Source organism: Phoca vitulina, unplaced genomic scaffold (assembly GCF_004348235.1).
Source record: "Phoca vitulina isolate PV1807 unplaced genomic scaffold, GSC_HSeal_1.0 scaffold27, whole genome shotgun sequence".
NCBI classification, from domain to species: Eukaryota; Metazoa; Chordata; class Mammalia; order Carnivora; family Phocidae; genus Phoca; species Phoca vitulina.
Genome location: NW_022589730.1, coordinates 2310882 through 2329350, shown reverse-complemented (window position 1 = coordinate 2329350; position 18469 = coordinate 2310882). Strand labels below are relative to the sequence as shown.

At 47.9% G+C, this 18469-nt stretch overlaps 1 protein-coding gene across 1 annotated transcript; it reads left to right on the top strand.

The window, feature by feature from the left end:
* The first annotated feature begins 5892 nt into the window (after positions 1-5892).
* GALR1 (galanin receptor 1) lies at positions 5893-14924 on the top strand. Its single transcript, XM_032422922.1, has 3 exons — positions 5893-6558; positions 10880-10945; positions 14523-14924. Exons 1-3 carry the CDS (start codon positions 5893-5895, stop codon positions 14838-14840), a joined length of 1050 nt encoding a protein of 349 aa, XP_032278813.1. The 3' UTR covers positions 14841-14924.
* The last annotated feature ends 3545 nt before the right edge of the window (positions 14925-18469 follow it).

Here is an 18469-nt window from a genome sequence, read left to right as displayed (position 1 = left end):
ATTTTCTTCTCTTCCATATATATCTCATTTCTCAAACTGAGCATAAATACCTAAGTAGTTGAGAGGTGTTATATACATTTCTCTTGAAGCCATGCTATATTCAGCCTTTTCTGGTTGCAGAAACTGAATTCAAATTTACTTAAAAAAAAAAAAGGAATATATTATCTCATATGACTGAGAAGTCTTTGGGCATGGCTGGATCCAACAGCTGTAGATACGTGGTCCGAGCTCCTCTTTCTCCATCCCTGGGCTTTGTGTTCCTTTATATTATCTGCGGTCTCAAGGGGTTCACTTCACAAGGCAGGAAAGACAGTTCTCACCTTATATAGGTCCTGCAGTCCAAATGCCGCAGGAAGCATAGTCTCTGGAATCTTCTGATTAGCCAAGCATGGGCAGATGCTCGTTCTAGAGCAGGGTGAGGACATGGAGGGATCAATCAGGATTACTGCAGAATGGCCAAGACATTGTTTCCAGCACATGCCAGTGATGCTGGGCAGATGAACACGTATTCACATCGTAAAATTTCTACAGGATGGGATCCCAGCACATTCGCTCTAGAGGACGTTACCCCCCTGCACCCATACTGACACCCATATTGGCACAGGTAGATCCCAAATGTGCGCTACTAGAGTGAAGGTTAAGAAAACCACCTGTGGAGTGGAAATGGTCCGGCTGAGAGCCCCAGGTGGCTGGGCTGGGGCTCAGGAGCAGAGAGGACAGGGACCTGCCACTGTTACCTCAAAATCCCAGAGGAAAGTCTGGCTGACTCTTGCAGCCCAGAGTGTGGGTGTCCAGGACATAGGAGGGCAGTGACTGTGGTTCCAGAGGTTTCCACAGTGGCCACAGGGGACAATGTTTGCCTCTCAGCAGAGGGAGCAGGATGTGGAGCTGATACCGGAAACTTCCAGAAGCTGAGAGTCACTCCATGGAGGGGAGAGGGAATCATCTGGAACTGACCTGAATATTTACCCAGAGGAGACTCTGGGGTTTTCAGCCTGGGAAACGCAAGCCCTCAACACACAAAATTACTACGTGTTGGCTGAGTGATTTGAGAGCGCTAAATGGCAGGGTTTCTGTGATTGTAGCAAGAGGGGTGACCTGCCCTAAGGAAGAAGGTCAAAAAGACTCCAGAAACGAGGGAGCATGGTAGCCAGGGCGTGAACAATGAGCGAGAATTTCCCCCGGGGAACAAAAGGGGAAATGATATTCAGACAGATGGACAAAGGCGCACAATTACGGAGAAACACGGTGCGTCGCAGGAAAGCAGCTAACAGGGCTGGAGCCGCCCACCAGCGGCAGGGCCAGGATGCTGGGGAGCGAGGAGTTAGAGGTGACGGGGGCACGTGCCTGGCTGGCGGCTGGGTAGGAACCCAGTGTGGAGGTTCGCAAGCAGGGAGGGCAGACGGAGCTCCCACTGGGAAGATAATCCCACTGCCTTCTACAGAACCGAGAGCCACGTTCGCACACTTCCTTCATGTCCTGCTGTGCAAAGCCCGAGCGATCATTCTGTCCATTGCCCATAAATCTAACCCCAGTATATTTTTCAGGGTGGCCCTTGATTACATAAGACAAACAGTGAAAACCCATGAAAATACATATTCAATTCTAGACATTCCCCTGTGACAGAGGAACATATAATAGCACGTATGTGGATATGGGAACTTTGGCTTGTTTCTTCACGTTCCCATGAAACTTTTCACTGTCTTTCCTCAGGGGCATTTTTCTAATGTTCTCTCCCCTGATATATTTATTATACATATAGCATTAAAGTTCACTTTTTTTTTTTAAAAAAAGATTTTATTTATTTATTTGACAGAGAGAGACACAGCAAGAGAGGGAACACAAGCAGGGGGAGTGGGAGAGGGAGAAGCAGGCTTCCCGCCGAGCAGGGAGTCCGATGCAGGGCTCGATCCCAGGACCCTGGGATCACGACCTGAGCCAAAGGCAGATGCTTAACAACTGAGCCACCCAGGCGCCCCTAAAGTTCACTTTTAAAAATCAGTTTTCAGACATTATTTTCTATCAGTATCATGGACTCTACACTGAAAAGCCTTACTAGTTTTTTGCTTTGTTTTGTTTTGTTTTGTTTTGTTTTTTTAAGCAACTTGAGCCCATAAATAAGCTTTCAATGAAATGGGAAATTGCGTCGTACACCTGAGGTGAACGTAACATTACATGTCAATGAGGTCTCAGTAATAGAAGAAACCAATTCCAATAACTACAGGGACTCGACACGGGAAGGGTAGATACTTCAGTTCCCTAAAGGGTGACTTTTCCCATCCGTCGGGATCTAGCCGGCTTCCCTCTGGGCTGGCCCCAGGCAGCAGGCCATCCTCCACCATCACAGGCAGGAGGAGAGAACATGGACACTGTGCGTGGGCTTCTCCCTGTGCTGGCCTGGACATGGCACGTCTCTTCCTTTCCTACTTAACTGGATGTAACTGGACATAACTCATCCTACGGCTCTGCCCAGGTGTCCCCCAAAACTCGCATATTGAAACCTAACCCCCAATGTGATGGCAGATGGAGGTGGGCCCTTTGGGAGGTGATTAGTTCATGAGGGTGGAGCCCCATGAATGGGATGAGGGCCCTTGTAAGAGGCCCCGCAGAGCCAGAGCCCCGGTGCCCCTTCTGCCTGCGGGCACAGCGAGAAGGTGCTGGCTGTGACCCAGAAGGCGGGCCCTGACCAGACACCCAATCTGCAGGCGGCTTGCTCTGTTCGGACTGCAGCTTCCCCAGCTGAGATGAATGTCTGCGCTTTGTAAGTCACCTGGTCTAGAGAATTTTGTTATAGCGTCCTGCACTGACTGAGACGCAGGCTTTCTGCTTTACTTCCTCCCGGTTCCCGCCAATATGTCAGCTTCTTGAAGACATATTTCCTGATTCCTCTGTATGATTCCACCCTCCTATCGCTCTCTTTCGCTTGTCCTGTTTTCTTCTCCTTTAGAGTATTTACCATACGGCATATTATGGTTTTTTTTTTTTTTTTTTTAAAGATTTTATTTATTTATTTGAGACAGAGAGAATGAGAGAGAGAGAGAGAGAGAGAGCACATGAGAGGGGGGAGGGTCAGAGGGAGAAGCAGGCTCCCTGCTCAGCAGGGAGCCCGATGCGGGACTCGATCCAGGGACTCCAGGATCATGACCTGAGCCGAAGGCAGTCGCTTAACCAACTGAGCCACCCAGGCGCCCACGGCATATTATGGTTTTGTTTCTTTTTTAATGTCCTGTCTCCATAGTAAGACTTAAAATCCATAAAAGAAGGGGCTTGGCTTTGTTCATTGCTCTAACTCCAGAACTTAAAATAGTTCCTGGCAGGTAGCAGGCACTCAAGGGTAACCAGCAAAATTATAAAAATGGATCATATTCCTTCCCCCCCCATTTTAAGATGGGAAAAAAAGACAGGTTAAAATGCAATCCAAAAGATGTTAAAATATGGGGGAGAAGCAGAAGCACGGAGACAGAAAACAAAAAATAAGACCACGTAGATCAGTAATAACAAAAAGAAGTAAACAGACTAAACTCACTAGTTAAAAAATAGAGATTGCAAAATTGGGTTTTAAAATATTCCAGTTATGTGCTATTTCTAAGAGATATCCCCTAAATCACAGGACACGGGAAGATTGCAAAAAATATAGCAGACCAATAAGTAGCAAAGACTGGTGGTGTATCTAGAGCAATATCAGGCAATTTACACCTTAAGGGAAAAATCAGTACTATCATACCAACCATATAATGTTAAAATAAACTAAAAACTCATAGTATATTATGTGAGAACCTATGCATATGCCATAAATATGTAAAGAAATGACTAACAGACAAGACATTTAGGTTACCTGGAGATGGGGGGGTGGAGGTTGTGATTTGCAAAGTAGATAAAAGCTGTTCCAACTCCATTGATTTCTTTTTTTTTAATTATTCTAACCTGGATGGTGGGCACCATGGGTATTCACTATAATTTCATCTTATTTGTTTCATGTTGAAAATAGTTCATAATAATTAAGAACATCCCTTTCCCAAATTTGATTACAAATGACTTCCAATATAATGGAGCTGCCCAATGCAGGATCCCATCAACGTGTAGGTCAGAGAACCCCTTGGGGAGAAAAGCAACTGATGGACAAGGTTTGGAGGCACTTTCCAGGGAAGGTAAGAGCCTTTTTGATTTAGCAAGATACTCTGCTACATAAGTTACTTAAACTCAACTTCGTCCTCTGGGAAATGTGTGTGGATATTAGAAGAAACAATGAGTGCAGGTGAAGTACTTGCTCTGCGGTGGATGCTCAGTGAACTGCCTCAACCTCTTCCTAGAAACGAGGCAGAGGGGACAGGTGAGGCAGAATGAGAGCAGGATTCCCCACCACCTGCTTCCCCCACTCCCCAAGGCTCAGCCTTGTGCCTGCACTTGGCCTGTTCTCCAAGTAATCTCCATGTCACACCCACAGGGCGCACCCCACCCCACTCAACGTTCTGCGACCTGTGTCTGCCACATACTGGACCCTCAGTCATCATTTGGAGAGGGCTGGAAACACACCGTGATCTTGGAAGTGAATAGAGACACATCATATCAACGCTGCAAAGAAATGAATCCATTTCAGCTCTCTAGTTGGGAACTAGCAAGACTACACACCAGGATGATGCTTACTCACCGCTATCCTCAGCTCAATTTCTTGGTGTAAACATGTTTTTTCCACCTCACAAATATGTCATGTCAGTACTTCTGTTTATGTCGCTCAGGTGAGAAACACAAAGCAAAACTGATCTAAAGTTGGATGATGTGAACACACCTTTAATATTTTAGACGTTTACAGTGAAAACTCAAACAGGCCCTTCATGTTTTTTCCTGCTTATTTCCTCCCTAGCGGTGGGAAGGGTGGGGGTGGGATTAGGGATTTTACAAAACTCCAGGTTGCAGTGCCGGTCACTGATTTCTGGGGGTTTAATCCCTGGGGCCGGGAGCGCTCTCAGGGACAGCCGCCGCAGGAGCCAAGAAAGATGCGCGGCGCCCGCGGATGCGGAGACTGCGCAGCGCACCGCCTGCCCGCCCCGCGCGCTGGAGCGCTCGGCTCTGCTCGGCGCCCGGGCCCTGCTGCCCCCGCAGCTGCCGCCCTCGCGGGACGCACGCAGGTCCGCACCTCCAGAGGCGAGCGAGCGCGTCCGATTCCTGCGAGGAGGCGGGCGGCGACCCATCCCTTGAGGACTCCTGCAGTCTCTGCGCGCTGTGACTTCCGGGGGCTGGAGGGGCCCCCAGGGGCGCGGATTTCAGCCAGCTGTGCTTTCCACGTCTCAGTTGCAGCAGAGGCCCCGAGCACCCCCTCTGTCAGCCCTGGGGAGAGCGCCCAGAAAGCGCTCCCCCGGCAGATCACTTGGAATCCCTGCGGAAAACTGGGAGGGGGACGAGGCGCCGGCGGCGGGGAGGTGCGGGCCGCCCTCTCCACAACTGCGGCGGGCGCTGCTGCGCGCCGGCGGGGCTCCGGGAGCGACGCGGGAAGGGAGCGGCTCAGAGCAACAGGTGCAGCCCGAAGCCACGCCCGGGAACGAGGGACCCGGCCCGCAGGGACCAGGAACCGGTAAGGCGCAGAGGGGTCTCTCCACCCCTGCAGCTGCCCTGGCGGGTCCCTCCTCCCGGGTCTGGGCGGCCGCGCAGAGGGCAGAGGGAAGCCCGCGCTCTGGGGACTGCCACGCATTCCCGGGCAGGTCCCGATCTGGGCTCCTCGCAGGCGGCCTCGCACAAAGCCGGTGCCAGTAGGCTCAGCCTCAGGGTGCGTGCCCATCGCGGAGCTGCAGGATCGGAAACTCGCCCTCTGCGTGCTCGGGGTCGGGACCCCTGGCTCCTCCGAGCTTTCTTCCTCAGCAGGGCACCCCCGCCACCGCGTCCGCGCGCCCGCGGGCCATGGAGCTGGCAGCCGGGAACCTCAGCGAGGGGAACGCTAGCGGGCCCAAGCCCCCCGCCCCGGAGCCCAGACCGCTCTTGGGCATCGACGTTGAGAACTTCATCACTCTGGTGCTCTTCGGCCTGATCTTCGCGTTCGGCGTGCTGGGCAACAGCCTGGTGATCACCGTGCTGGCACGCAGCAAGCCGGGCAAGCGGCGCAGCACCACCAACCTGTTCATCCTCAACCTGAGCATCGCCGACCTGGCCTACCTGCTCTTCTGCATCCCCTTCCAGGCCACGGTGTACGCGCTGCCCACCTGGGTGCTGGGCGCCTTCATCTGCAGGTTCACCCACTACTTCTTCACTGTCTCCATGCTGGTCAGCATCTTCACCCTGGCCGCGATGTCGGTGGACCGCTACGTGGCCATCGTGCACTTGCGGCGCTCCTCCTCCCTGCGGGTGTCCCGCAACACGCTGCTGGGCCTGGGCTTCATCTGGGCGCTGTCCATCGCCATGGCCTTGCCCGTGGCCTACCACTACAGCCTCTTCCACTTGGAAGTCAGCAATCAGACCTTCTGCTGGGAGCAGTGGCCCAACCAGGGCCACAAGAAGGCCTACGTGGTGTGCACCTTCGTCTTTGGCTACCTGCTGCCGCTTCTGCTCATTTGCTTCTGCTCTGCCAAGGTGGGCGCCCGGGGCGCGGGCAGGGGCGGGGGGCTCAGGCGGGCGGCGGGCTCGGGGCCTCGGGGTAGCTCCTGTGTCCCCGCGCCCCTCTCGGAGCCCCTTTGCCCTCACCCGCTCCAGTTTTCTGGGCAGCTTGGGTTGAGAACCGTCCCCACAGCCCTTTGTCCTCCCCTGGTGGATGGTGTGCGAGAGGGTGCGCGGGAAAGTTACTTGGAGTCTGGGAGCCGCTGGGGAAAGTTTGCAGGTCACTTCCCAGAGGTCCCGCCACCCCTCGGCCTCCCACCACCACAGCCCTGGACCCTGAGTTTGTCCCTTTGGCAGCCGAATCGCCCTCAGTTGTAGCCACCCACACCCAGCACGGCGGATCCAATCTGGGGCTCAGACTGCAGGACTGCAGAGCCCCGGGAGCGCGGTAAGCCAGAGCGCCGCCCCTCGCCCCCTCCCCTGCCCCTGCCTGGGGCGCCGGCTGGTCGCCCGGTCCCCTTCCTGCTCCCTGAAGCCTCTGCTCCTGGCGAAGGCACTTTGAACTGTATTTTACCGGAAGCTTCAGCTTGATAAACCTGAGTGCTAAAAGAATATTTCTTCACAGTATCTTGACCTGAGTCTCCAGAGAACTTTGGATGGATGGGTTTCAATTCTGTTTAGAATGGTTGTGTAGACAGCATGAAGTGATTCAGGCCTAAATCCCTAACTCCCATCAAGAGTTGCATTATTGACACTTCTGGCCCAGCTACCCCTCCCTCCTTACCAGGAAAATTGCTCCCATCCTCCCTTCACATATCTTGGCAGAGCTCAGCAGACTCACATCCTCTCTCATTAATAACAGTGGATTTTGAAGCTGTCATACTGATCAGTCTTCAGCTTTCTGGATACACTTGTTTGTGCTTGAGTAAGAATATATGCTTAATCACGTGACAGTGATTCCTGGGGGTAAACCCCAGCTCCCCAACATATTCTGGGAGTACCATCACCGTGAGGAAAACATCTCTGCTGCCAACTTTTGAAATTCCCAGCATTTTATTTTCGTCTTTCTCTGTCTCTCCTTCTGTTTCTGATAAGGCCATGACTCTAGGGCCATGAGTAACCAGATTACAGAGAGCAATACTTACTTACATTCAATTCATATTTTTCCCAGCAAAAGTGTTTACTATAAGCCCCCTGGTTTCTGTTTTCCCCTGCCCCATATCATCTATGTAGAGTTGTGTCTGTTTGAATGGTAATAGTTTTGGATATTATCTGAAAGAATGGCCTGCCTCAAAGGGTTATATATAAAGATACACGGAAGAGATAGGGCAAGATAGGACATTTGGAAGATAGCTGTAGTTTAGCTCTTTGCAAAGTGGCTGGTTTATTCACTTAGCCTTCTTCAAATGCAAAAGAAAAAAAAACAAAACAAAACATGGTTCTACCAGTGCAGTGCTCAACCTCAGCAACTGTCTTGCTCAGTCTGCACAAGCCTGTGGGCTGGAGCATCCAGGAAAGGGTTTGGGAAGAGCAAAGCAACTGACCCAGATTATGAAGCTGGTAGATGGTTCAGGAAGGGTTTTAAGGCAGTTTCCAGTCACCGAGGAAGGGCCTTAGGGGCATGAAGCTCAGGACTCCAAGTGTTCTCAAAATATTTGGTGGTGAATTCATAATCACCTAAAGTAGAGCTGAAGCATACTGTTCTTTCACTTCCCAAAAGTCTCCAGGTGTTCTCGAAGGAAATGACAAGGCAAAATTTTAGAAAAAATTAGGCTACATTTCTGTCATCTGAGAATTTATGAAATTCACACATAGGGCAAAGTTTCAAAATAGTTTAAAAAAATTCAACAAATGCATGCTCATTGGGATACTTTTTACATGGAAATAGTTTGCTTTTAAGCATAACTGGAAATTTCTTTTACATTCAAGCTAATATTTGCAGATTCAATCCAGGGCTTGAGGAATAGCTTAAGTGTTTTTTTCCAGCTGCTTTTCTTTGCCTCCATCATTAAGGAACACTGTCCAGCTAACGATTCTTCTTGAATATTAGGTCCAGGACTAGCTCTTTCTCCAAGCCCAGGACTGATGGCCACGATGAAAAATCACAAATGGCTGAAAAGTCATCTGAGATTCCATTTTTTCCATTTTTTTAAAACTCAACAAGGGAATTGCATTCGAGTGCTGCCTTCTACTTCCCAAACCTTATGGCTTCGTGTAGAAAGTTTGTGCCTGACCGGCCCTGAGAAACACGCAGAATGCCCGGGCTGGTGTGTGCTTGTCGTGCTCCTTTTTGCATGGGGCTGGCCCCTTGCTCTCTTTCCCTGGAGGGACTTCTTGTTTGGGACCATCCACTATCTGACATGAGGGTAAACTCTTCATGTGCCCACCTGCCAAATTCTCCCACATCCCCAGAGACATCTGATGCCCAAGGTGACCTTGGCTCAGGTTTGAGTGTATGCCTCCCACACACTGCTAAGTGTATAGAACCACAGAGTGACACCATCATGCCATCATCATCCTTTACAGAAATGCAGTTACAACCCATCATGATACCTTTGATGGCAAGATCTCATCAAATATATATCAATATATGCATTATAATATATCAATGTGTGCTCGTAGTTTGAGCTATTGAAGGGAAACAGCGAAGAACACTATGCGTGGGTATTTTCTCTGTTGACCACTCAACATTCCACTGGTGGCTTGAAGTCCCTGAGATGTGATGCATTGAGTTTGTTGAAGGAGTGAACAGACCCTCGGGCAGCATTATGAAGCAGATAATATTTCACTTTTCTGTTTGGCCTCCTCTCCAGATGTCCCTTTCTGATTTTGTTGTGCGGCCTGTCCTCTCTTCTCTCTTCTTGTCCCTTGTCCTCAATGACCGGTGTCCTCCTGTGGTCTCTTGCTGGGGAAGCTGCCAACAAGGAAACTCACACGGCCCGTCCTCCCTAGACAAGATCCTGCAAAAGCTCTTCTTCTGTTTTTCTCTTACATTCAGTTCCTGGAACCCTAATTTCTGTTGGCAGAACAGTTAACTAATCTATCGTCAATGTATTGAAAGCAATCCTAAATGTTACTGTACCAAGTGAAAGACTCGTCTTGTTGGAGATGATGCTAAGCCACTGTACGAAGGGAGAAGTAGTTCGGTAGGGCTGAGAATTTGGTGTCAGAAATTCACACCCCCGTGATGTCTGCTCAACTTGCTTAGAGCTCATGAAGTTGGTAAATAAATCCTGTAGTTTCTTAATTAGGGTATAACTGATCACTCCAGAAGTCCTGCATCTAGCTGAGTGCAGCAGACTTTTGCAGTGAGTCCAAATTGATTGCATTATTTCCATGCTGAGGTGCTAGAGGGAAACAAAAAAGTGTCTGGAAAGCAGTTTCTAGTTCTCTCAGAGCCTCATTTGGCAAACTGCAGACAACCCAAAGCCCTTAGTCATCCAGAGGCTAATTTTTCCTTAGGTGTTCACTCAGATGGTATATAAAAATGAACCCCAGTACAAGTCTGCAGGGTGGGCTCTGTTGTGTAAGACTGAGCTTATGTTGTAAATTCCTACATATAACCCAAATGTTTCACATCCTTTCTCCTGAGTATCACACTGGCAAGAGAAGGCAGAAATAGTTTCGCTAATGAACAGAGCTAGTATCTCTCAGGAGATCCTCTGACAGGGATGTTAATTGTAAAACCTTGCTAAACCGTCTATAAATCCCCAGAGAGCCTGAGTCCCCCACATGTGAGTTGTCTAAACTCATGGAACAGTAGGTAGAATTAGAATAAAGAACTCAAGGAAAGCAGGTGGGTGGGAATTTGCTGTAAGGAGCCCACAACAGGAAAACAGAAGGAATAAGTTGAAGCAAACTTCGGCTGCACTGGAGAACTCTGATTACATCATCTTGATTTGCTCACTTGCTTGCTTTCCCCACTGGACGGTGCACTGGAGGGAGACCTCTGGTTTTTCCACGTTTCTAGGATTTGGCATCACGCCCTACATACAGCAGGGACCTGGTGATTGTTAAAATGTGGAATCTTGGGGAAACTGAGGTGGAAGGTAGACAAGTAAGGACCCATAAATGGGTAGCAGTGTGACACTTTCTGGACAAAACTCCAGAGCCACACACCCCAGTTTCTCTGCAAATAGATGCTGTGACCACAACCGTCCCTGGATACTCCTAAACGTTAAACAGTTGCAGTTGGCAGTTCATATTCCTTATTACTTTGGCACCTTAGGTGCATTTCAATTTGAATGATTTTATAAGTAATGTGATTACCAGGTCAGAGTGTCAAGAATTGTCAGTGCAAATCAGACAAGGAACTGTGAGCAAGAGGCAAACGGTTTTATTAGTCTGTGTTTTCCAGGTCCTGAATCATTTGCATAAAAAATTGAAGAACATGTCGAAGAAGTCAGAAGCATCGAAGAAAAAGGTAATATTCACAAATATATATTCTATATGTCACATTTCAGAGCTTAGTTCGTTTTTATTCCTAATTATCCTTATATCCACCACTGCCTGTGGCATTTAGGTTCTTTGGTACAGACATCTGAAAAGGACCTCTGCCCGTGAGGCACAGGGTGGGGATGGGAAGTCAGCTTCTGAGGGCGTCACAGGTGACCAGATGCTGCATGAAAACTTAAGACGGAGGTTTGGAGAGGTGAGGAAACAGGTAGATTTTTGGATTCTCTTTAGGAGATGTGTTCTAGGTTGATTGGGACAGAGGGTAGAGTTCCTGATGTCCATAATTTGTACAAAACCATCTTATTGTGTATTTATCATCGTTGATATGATTCTAGGAGGCTCTGGCTTAACTGTCTTTTCAGAGATGTTACTTTAATCTCTCTCCTAAGCCCCAAGATCAGATGCATTGTCCTCTCTTCCTCTTTGACTTGTGCTGACACTGGTCCTCAGGGGAAATGGGGGAGGGGCCCCGAAGGGACTTCTACCCACTTTTGTCTTTCTCGTCCTGTGAATCCTGAACAAGCTTCTCGCGAGTCATATTAAGGCATCTAACACCCTGGTATTTATTACAGTTCACATTTTGAGAAAAACTATGTTACAAATCAGGATTAATCTAACTCTTACATGATACCTATAGAATCTCTGATTTTAGAAAGTAGAATAAGAGTATTGGACAAGATGTTTAGGGAGGAGATATAGCCAGACATTTTCACCCACAAATGGTAGTCATAACATCGCACAGCACCTTTTTGCGCAGCATATTTATGATGATCAAGGACGCAAGTGTTCTGTCCCGACATCTATTGTAAATTGTAGTCCTCTCATATTCAATGCTCTGGGGAGACCAAGAAAAGAGCCTTGTTCATGGTTCTGAGAAGATCAGGGGAATCACTAAAAATTGAGAGGTAAATTTGGGATGAACTGCAAACACATACACATATATATAAAATATGCCATATTCACGCACATTACCTTTGCCCCACGGACTGGATCTTATCAATAAGCTGCTGGGGTCTGTTTCTGTCCTAAGCTTGGCACTTAGTAGAAACTTCCTGAAAGATGCAATGAAATGGGATATCCAGAGGGTATTCATTTGGTGAAGTAGAGAGATGTCCTCTCTGTCTTAGAAAGAAAAGATGATGTGTTCTGTTCTATTTGTGGGTATAATTATGTCTCGATTGTTTTTGATTAAATCATCTGGGAATGGAATCTCTCATATACTAATGGATAAGTGGATTGATAGCAGACAATCTGTTAATATATGTGAGCAAATTTCTTGTTTGCTTTGTGTGTCATGCAGTAAGCGGCTTTAATATGTAATCCTGCCACCCTATAAAAAAACCTGTTGTTGGATTTTACCTGAGTTGTTTTAAGTATTGAATGAATGAGGCACAGTCAGAATCATTTCACCGGGGCAGGGTGTCAAGGCCCAGGGAGGTTACGTCATTTTTCTAAGGCTGCACATCCAGGTTATGGCTAGCGTGAGTCCCAGGCTTCTGCACAATCCATAGCACCTTGTGATGGTGAGCAGTCCTGTCATGTCCTGCCCCTCCTGATGCATTTGTCCTGGCCTTGCCCTGAAATCCCACCCTCCTCCTGCATCTCTGCCTCCACCTGGTTACGGAGTGTCTGCCTTCCAGCGCATGTCTCTGATGGATGTGTGCTGCGTGTGGGTTTGCTGCCAACGTTGGTCCTGTGGGCATGGGCGGCTCACTGCTGCCCTCCTGGGGATGCGGCATCTTCAGCGGGGTTCTCATTTTCACGGGGCTGGTGGAGGGGGCCGCAGGGCAGGGCTTGAGGCAGTACGTTCCCAGGGATGTCCTAGCCATGGAACCACCTCCTGCATCCTGCCCTCGCTCCATGTGAGGACCTGAGAATGAGCGTCCCCGTGCTCTTCAGCCTTCTTCCTTCCGTCTCCTTCAGTCCTCCCAAACCTCCTTCCCCTTATCTGTCCATTCTGGTCGGTCGGGATTTGCTCTGTGTAGAAGGGAAAGCTCTGGCGGGGAGGTCAGGGAAAGGTGCTGGGGACCGGTGCTCCGGATGTCCATGTTTCCACTCCACAAACTCTAGCAACCAGGGCTCAGTCTGAGAGAGAAGATTCCAACCTTCAGGCAAGGGGCTCTGAGCCTGCATCTCTCATATCCTCCAGATCCCCTTCCCTGACGGTGGTGACCTGGGAGCTGGAGCAGTCGAGCACAGGGGGCTGGGGACATTTCCGTGCATGGTTCCGTTGGAGGTCCAGGTGACCGCTGTCTTCTGAGGCTTTGATTGTCCGCCCAAGTGCCCTGACGCTCTGGTTTCCCGGGAGCTCGGGGAGGGGCGCAGAGTGGGAGATGGGGTTGATGGTGACTAGGCAGATTTTGCAAGCTATTCTTTCCCTGTGTCTGAGCATTCAGAACATGGGTTTGGGATCACATTACCGGGCTTCCCACTCTAACTTAGCATTCGGCTCTGGAACACCAGGCACCTGTCTTGACCTTTCTAAATCTCAGCGTTCTCATCCCAGACCCGTGATCCTGATGGGGTCTGCTTCCCACACACGGCCAGCAGTCAGGACATTCCCAGTCGTCCGCCACTGCCCCGGTGCCGCTGAGGCCACCAGCAGTCAGGACCCTGCTTGGTTCCTGAGCCACCATGTTGCAGGAGGGACAACCTTTTAAGGAAGGAGCCAGCTGATTGTGTTGTATTTTAGTTTAAAATATATTAAGAGCCCACTATCTTTTGTTTGAAGCCATAGATAGTTCCCACCCAACCCCAGCATTACTATCTAGTTGTTGCTTCTCAAACATGTACCCAACGGGCTGCCATGAAACACAGGAAAGGTGGTCCTCAGGCTCAAGCCCAGCCCACTGAGGAGGTGATGGGCAAGCACACAAAGCATGCTGCAGACAGGGAGCTGGAGGGAAGGCTCGTCTTGTGCTGAGGTCCTTAATCAGGTATGGCTTTCTTCCATCCCCTGCTTGGCACAAATCTCAATGGAAACACGTGGGTCCTGCCTTTGCCTTTAGCTCTTTTCGATTTAGGGGCAGCGAGGGAAGGGTTACATGCAAGCCGAACAATGGGGCTAGTTGGCCCCCTGACAGAATCTGAGATGTCTCTCTGGAATGCATCAGTGTGTTGGGGTCTTTCACTTGGCAGAGTTCAACGAGAAGAAGTAAAGAAATACACGGTCGTCGAGGCCACCGTTCGGAGAGGTTTTGAGCGCTCACCTGAGCTGCGTCTCGGGGGACACTGTCTCAGCGTGTGCCCTGCTCAGAGCTCTGTGGTTTTAAAGTCACAGTGTTTAGTCTCTGCACATTTGTATTCCCATGATCCAGAATACGCTTCCCGTAATCCACATGCGTCTCACATACATGATGAAGTTATTCCACATCCCGGACAACTTTGGAACAAAACTGTGATATGAAGTCGTGGCCAACACTTAAAGCGGATTCAGTATCTGATTCCATCGCAATATACATAAAGCGATCTTAGAGCGTGTTCCAAGCTCCAAATTATTCTCCTGTTCTAATTGACATGTTTCCTTTGTTTTCCTCTTCTTCTAGACCGCGCAGACGCTTCTGGTGGTGGTTGTGGTTTTTGGGATATCCTGGCTGCCGCACCACGTCATCAATCTCTGGGCTGGCTTTGGGGATTTCCCACTGACCCCCGCCTCCTTCCTCTTCAGAATCGCCGCCCACTGCCTGGCGTACAGTAATTCCTCGGTGAACCCCATCATATACGCTTTTCTCTCTGAGAATTTTAGGAAGGCCTATAAGCAAGTGTTCAAGTGCCACATTCGCAATGCATTGCCTCTTAATGATATTAAAGAGAACAGAAGTCGAGTAGACACCCCGCCATCCACCAACTGCACTCACGTGTGAGAGGGGTGTTAGCACACGCTTGTGGAGTTTCCGCACGCGTGGGCCAGACACAAAACCACAGGGAGGGGCTCAGCAAGGCTGCACCTTCTTACGATCCCAACAATTCATGTCATTTTAATTAAATTCCACTTGGTTTAAAAAAAAAAAGTGCTTTGGTCCATTTAGGAAATCTCTAGGAAAGATTATTTCTAAATTTTATTTCCAAAACAAAAGAAAATGCCAACAAGTTTTATGCCTCTACAGAAATGAAAGTTTCATAAAGTTCCATAGATATGTTCAAGTCTTCACAGAAGAAAGAAATCAGGACCGATAAATATGGTCAGGAATATCGGCAATCTACATTTTGAAGCAAATTTACTTAGAAAAAAAATGTATGTGTTAATTCTTCAATTTTAAGAAAATAGGTAATGTTGTAAGCTATGTGTTTTAAAATATGATCACGGACACACGATGAAAGTTTTACCTGAATTTAATTTTTGTGGCCGTTTGTATAGAGATACATCTGTTAAATGGAAGTAAGACTTTGCCAAGTGGATTTGCACAGCCCACGTTTGCTCCCGCCTGTAAATAAGGAACAGGGTTTCTGGGGACGAGCTGTACCCGTGTGTGATCATGAGGTCTGTTAACTATCCCCAGAGACAGGTGCAGTGGTGCCCTGATGACTCAGGGTGGCAGCCGTGGGTGCTGTCCTTAAAATATCCCGTGATGTATGCTTTGTAGAGTTAACTAAAAAAAAAAAAAAAAAAAAAAAAAAAACAGGGAAAAATGCCAAATGCAACTATTCTAAGATTGGAAGCTCTAGGTGAGATCTGAAAAGGAACCTGGTCGTTAGAGTTTTATAAATCTACTTGCCTGGGGCAGTAGCTATGCTTCGAATCTCGAATGGAACGGAGCCAAAGAGAGTTAAAAAATAAGTCAGTGAGGACGCTGTGTAGATAATAATTTCTCTGGGGCCAGAGAGAAGTCAGAATTCAGTAAGCCACGTGCAGAAAGCACACTCGATGTTTGATTCAGATAACGTTTGAGGAAAAGGAACCTTCTGAACGGGCATACCCAGGGATGTAGGTTGCGCAAACAAAAGCTTTTTTCATTAAATTTGTAGTAATGTTAAATGCACATTTATCCCAAATATTGCTTCGTCTGGAAATGTTAAATTGAAGTTAAAATGATCACAAGCTGAATTTCAAATGTAGTTTTCATGACAATTTCATATTTATTCATGTTTACAGTGAAAAAATGGGGTGAAAAGATTAAATTATCTTACCATAGAAGACTAGTTTTCAGACTATGGGACTTTGATATATTTTAGGAGAATACTAAAACAACAAGACTTTTTAAAAAAAAGGATTTAGCATAATGTACACGTGTGTCAAATCAAGATTACATGTGAAATAGCGAATTTTAGATAAAAAACTCAATACAAGTCTTTGCATGTTAAATTCTCTAGGTTATGGATTGGTTGTCACTAATTATATTCCTCCAACAAGCAGTATTTACGCTTACAATGGTACAACTGATTCTCTAGCCAGAAGAGGAGAAAATTCTTTGAAAGGATGGGAAATCATGAGCTTTCATGTCCGGGGGCTGGGGAAAGAAGTGTGTATGTGTATGTGAATACTTTAAAGAATAGCGTAGGTCCTCTGCATGGAACATTTTTTGCACTTTATTAAATATAGCAGCAGAAACGTTGCATCCTGACGATGATACCTCACGTGCTTTGTGGAGCTTGAAGCTGCCGTTGCAAACACCCGTTAACACACACAGCTGTATGGAGACGAGCCTCCTGGCTGCCTTTGGATTTGCATGGTTGACAAAGGCTTCCTGCACTGCGGCTGTTCCTCGGTTTTCCTCTCCCGATTCCTGCACACACACTCGGGAGTATTAAAACAATGCAGCACCCAATGCTGCTGTTCTGTCAGTAGACGGTGGAAGATGTGCTGCAACGGGACGCGCTTACTGACCCACATTGCTTCTCTTGGTCCTTGCCATTTGGTGTCGGCAGGACAGAAGCTAGAGGGACCGCGAAACCTCACATTTGCTGAGTGTGGATGCAAATCACTTCGTTTCGTAGTTAGAGCAGACATTTTTCCTGCCCATCGTCATTCCTCGTCTTCAGAGCACAGGTGGTCGCTTGTAGAACAGATTTTGCTGCCGACGATAACGTGCATCCTGCGAAGGTCTGATGGGAACAGACTCCAGCTGCCCAGAGAAGTGTCGGAGTGTCTGCTTCCTAGGGGGTTGTTTTTCTAATACGTAATTGATGTGACCAATTCAGAAGCACCTTTGCTTCCTTCACTAAATAAAGAAGACCTCCCAAGGACATGCTTTTTCTTGCCACAGCCAGACTAAAGGAGAAATACTGTATTTGCCTTTGAAGTCGGGCTGCTTGAAAACCAGGTTTTTGGTGAACTTCAAAGAAAATTGATGTTTTCCGCCTTAGATTTGGCTGCCTCAGTATCCCAAGGTGACTGTTATTTTTCTGGACATTTGCTTTCACATTTAGAGACTGGCTCTGGCATATTAAATATGCTGACGGCTTCTTACGTCTGCGCCCCGATTTCAGTCTCCTACTGAGGAGAAGAGAGACGTGGTTGGAAAGTCTTTCCCATCCTGCATCCCCAGGAGATCTCTTCAGGAGATGCTCTCCGCTGCTCTGACCGTGTGTGTGCTCAGAGGCCATTCTCTGGATATTTTAGGTACATATTTTTGCTTTTAATACAATTGTTCTATGCACACATTGGGAGTCATACAGTCATCTCCTCTTCCTCCATCCACGCCGTCTTGTGCTTTTCTCGATACTTGCGTGCATCCCGAGTTTGTCACTGTGATATTTACTATAGTGGAGTCCCTCCTTCGACCCCATTATGCTGAGCGACGGTGAATAGGGGAGGTGGTTGCTGGGCTGCACGAGCCACTCGGGCTACAAGCTGCTTGTGAGTCAACTGTCACTTCGGGTCTGACCCAGCACCTTGGGACTCGCGGAGACAGTGCGGCTCACAGTTCCCGTGTGTTAGCTGAAAGCCGCGGTCAGGCTTCTTGTGAGCAGGAGAGAGGAACCTGGCTGGGCATCCATTTCCTTTCCCAGATGCCCAGATGCTTGCGAGTCCCAAAACGCTCGTGCTGAAGCCGCTAAATACAATAATGGATGGCTTCACCATATTCCTGCTTAAAGGGACTTATTAAACACATGTATATAAACGAAACAGTCATGTAATTTGGGTAATTATATCAATGTGGCTTCTTCCTCTGGAAACTTGTCATCTAAAACGTGTAAATCTGATCTACACTGACTGCAGATGTCTCCCAGGTTTTAAATTTGTGAGTGGCTGTCTAGATAAGTCAATCATGTCCTTCTTGGCCATTAAAAAATGTTGTGCATTTAGGTTATTTGTCAAGTGGATGTTAATGACTTGTTTACATCAAAAAGCCATATAAAGCAAGAGCAGGTGGCCTAAAACGCTGATGGTTACCTATTGTCTTGGAAAGAAAAAATTACAGAATGCAATTATATCTGATTTTAATTTATAAAGTATCTTGATTTTTCTCTTTTAGAAGTGGAAAACCTGAGCCTGATGAACAATTTAACACGCTGATAACCTCTCTGACGTGGGCTCTGTCTAAGGACAGTG